The 736-nt window shown below is 57.6% G+C and overlaps 1 protein-coding gene across 1 annotated transcript in view; it reads left to right on the top strand.

Moving 5' to 3' along the window:
* The first annotated feature begins 161 nt into the window (after window positions 1–161).
* Window positions 162–736, top strand: part of ARL10 (ADP ribosylation factor like GTPase 10) — a 3,331-nt gene continuing 2,756 nt past the window's right edge. Inside the window, exon 1 of the mRNA XM_009286028.1 lies at window positions 162–228. Coding sequence (XP_009284303.1) covers window positions 162–228 — 67 coding nt within the window. The remainder of the gene's footprint in view (window positions 229–736) is intronic.

The following is a 736-nucleotide window of genomic DNA, read 5'->3' as shown; positions in this document are numbered from 1 at the left end:
GCGCGGCTGAGGGTCTCTTGCCGCCCTGCTGCAACCGCCCTGAGGGCCGCGGGGGCCGGGCACGGTGGCTCCAGGGAAGGCCCCGCAGGCACTGCGCGGGACCTGGCCCGGGGCAGGGATGCGTTGCGCCACCGGGGGAGGATTGAGGACAAACGAGTCCCATGGGCAGCGGGTGCAACCCCTGGGTCCGTGGGCGCCTGCTGTGCTGGGTGCCAGGCTGCCAGGCAGGTGTGGGGCCTGGGAGCGGCTCACATGTTGGCGCACTGGCTAAGGAGGCCCTGCTGCCTCCCTCCCTCCCTCCCTCCCTCCCTCCCTCTCTATCACACTGTCTTGCTCCCCATCCCTCTCTTTTTCTTTCTACCCTTCTGATGTGTGTGCCACCATGCTCCCTTTTTATGTGTCCTGGTCTTTCTCTCTACATCCTTCTGTCATTCTCCTTCTCTTGCTCTTCTTGCTCTTCTTCTCTCTCTTCCTCTGTCCTATTCACTGCCCCATCACTATTTTTTTCCTCCTCCATCCCATACAGAAATAGCCCCACACTATTTGTTGGTCTTTCTCCATCTCTCTCCGTCCGGCTCCCTGCTGCTATTTTTTATTTCCTCCCTATCCATCTTGTAGCCCATCACTGGTTGTTTTTTTTTTTTCTTTTTCCATGTCTCCCTGTCCAGCTCCCTGTCCCTGTTCTTTAATTCCTCCCTCTTCCCTGTAGCCCACCGCTATTTTTTCCTGTTCTCCA

This window comes from Aptenodytes forsteri, unplaced genomic scaffold, assembly GCF_000699145.1.
Source record: "Aptenodytes forsteri isolate BGI_AS27 unplaced genomic scaffold, ASM69914v1 Scaffold54, whole genome shotgun sequence".
Taxonomy (NCBI): Eukaryota; Metazoa; Chordata; class Aves; order Sphenisciformes; family Spheniscidae; genus Aptenodytes; species Aptenodytes forsteri.
This window is presented reverse-complemented; position numbering and strand designations above follow the sequence as displayed.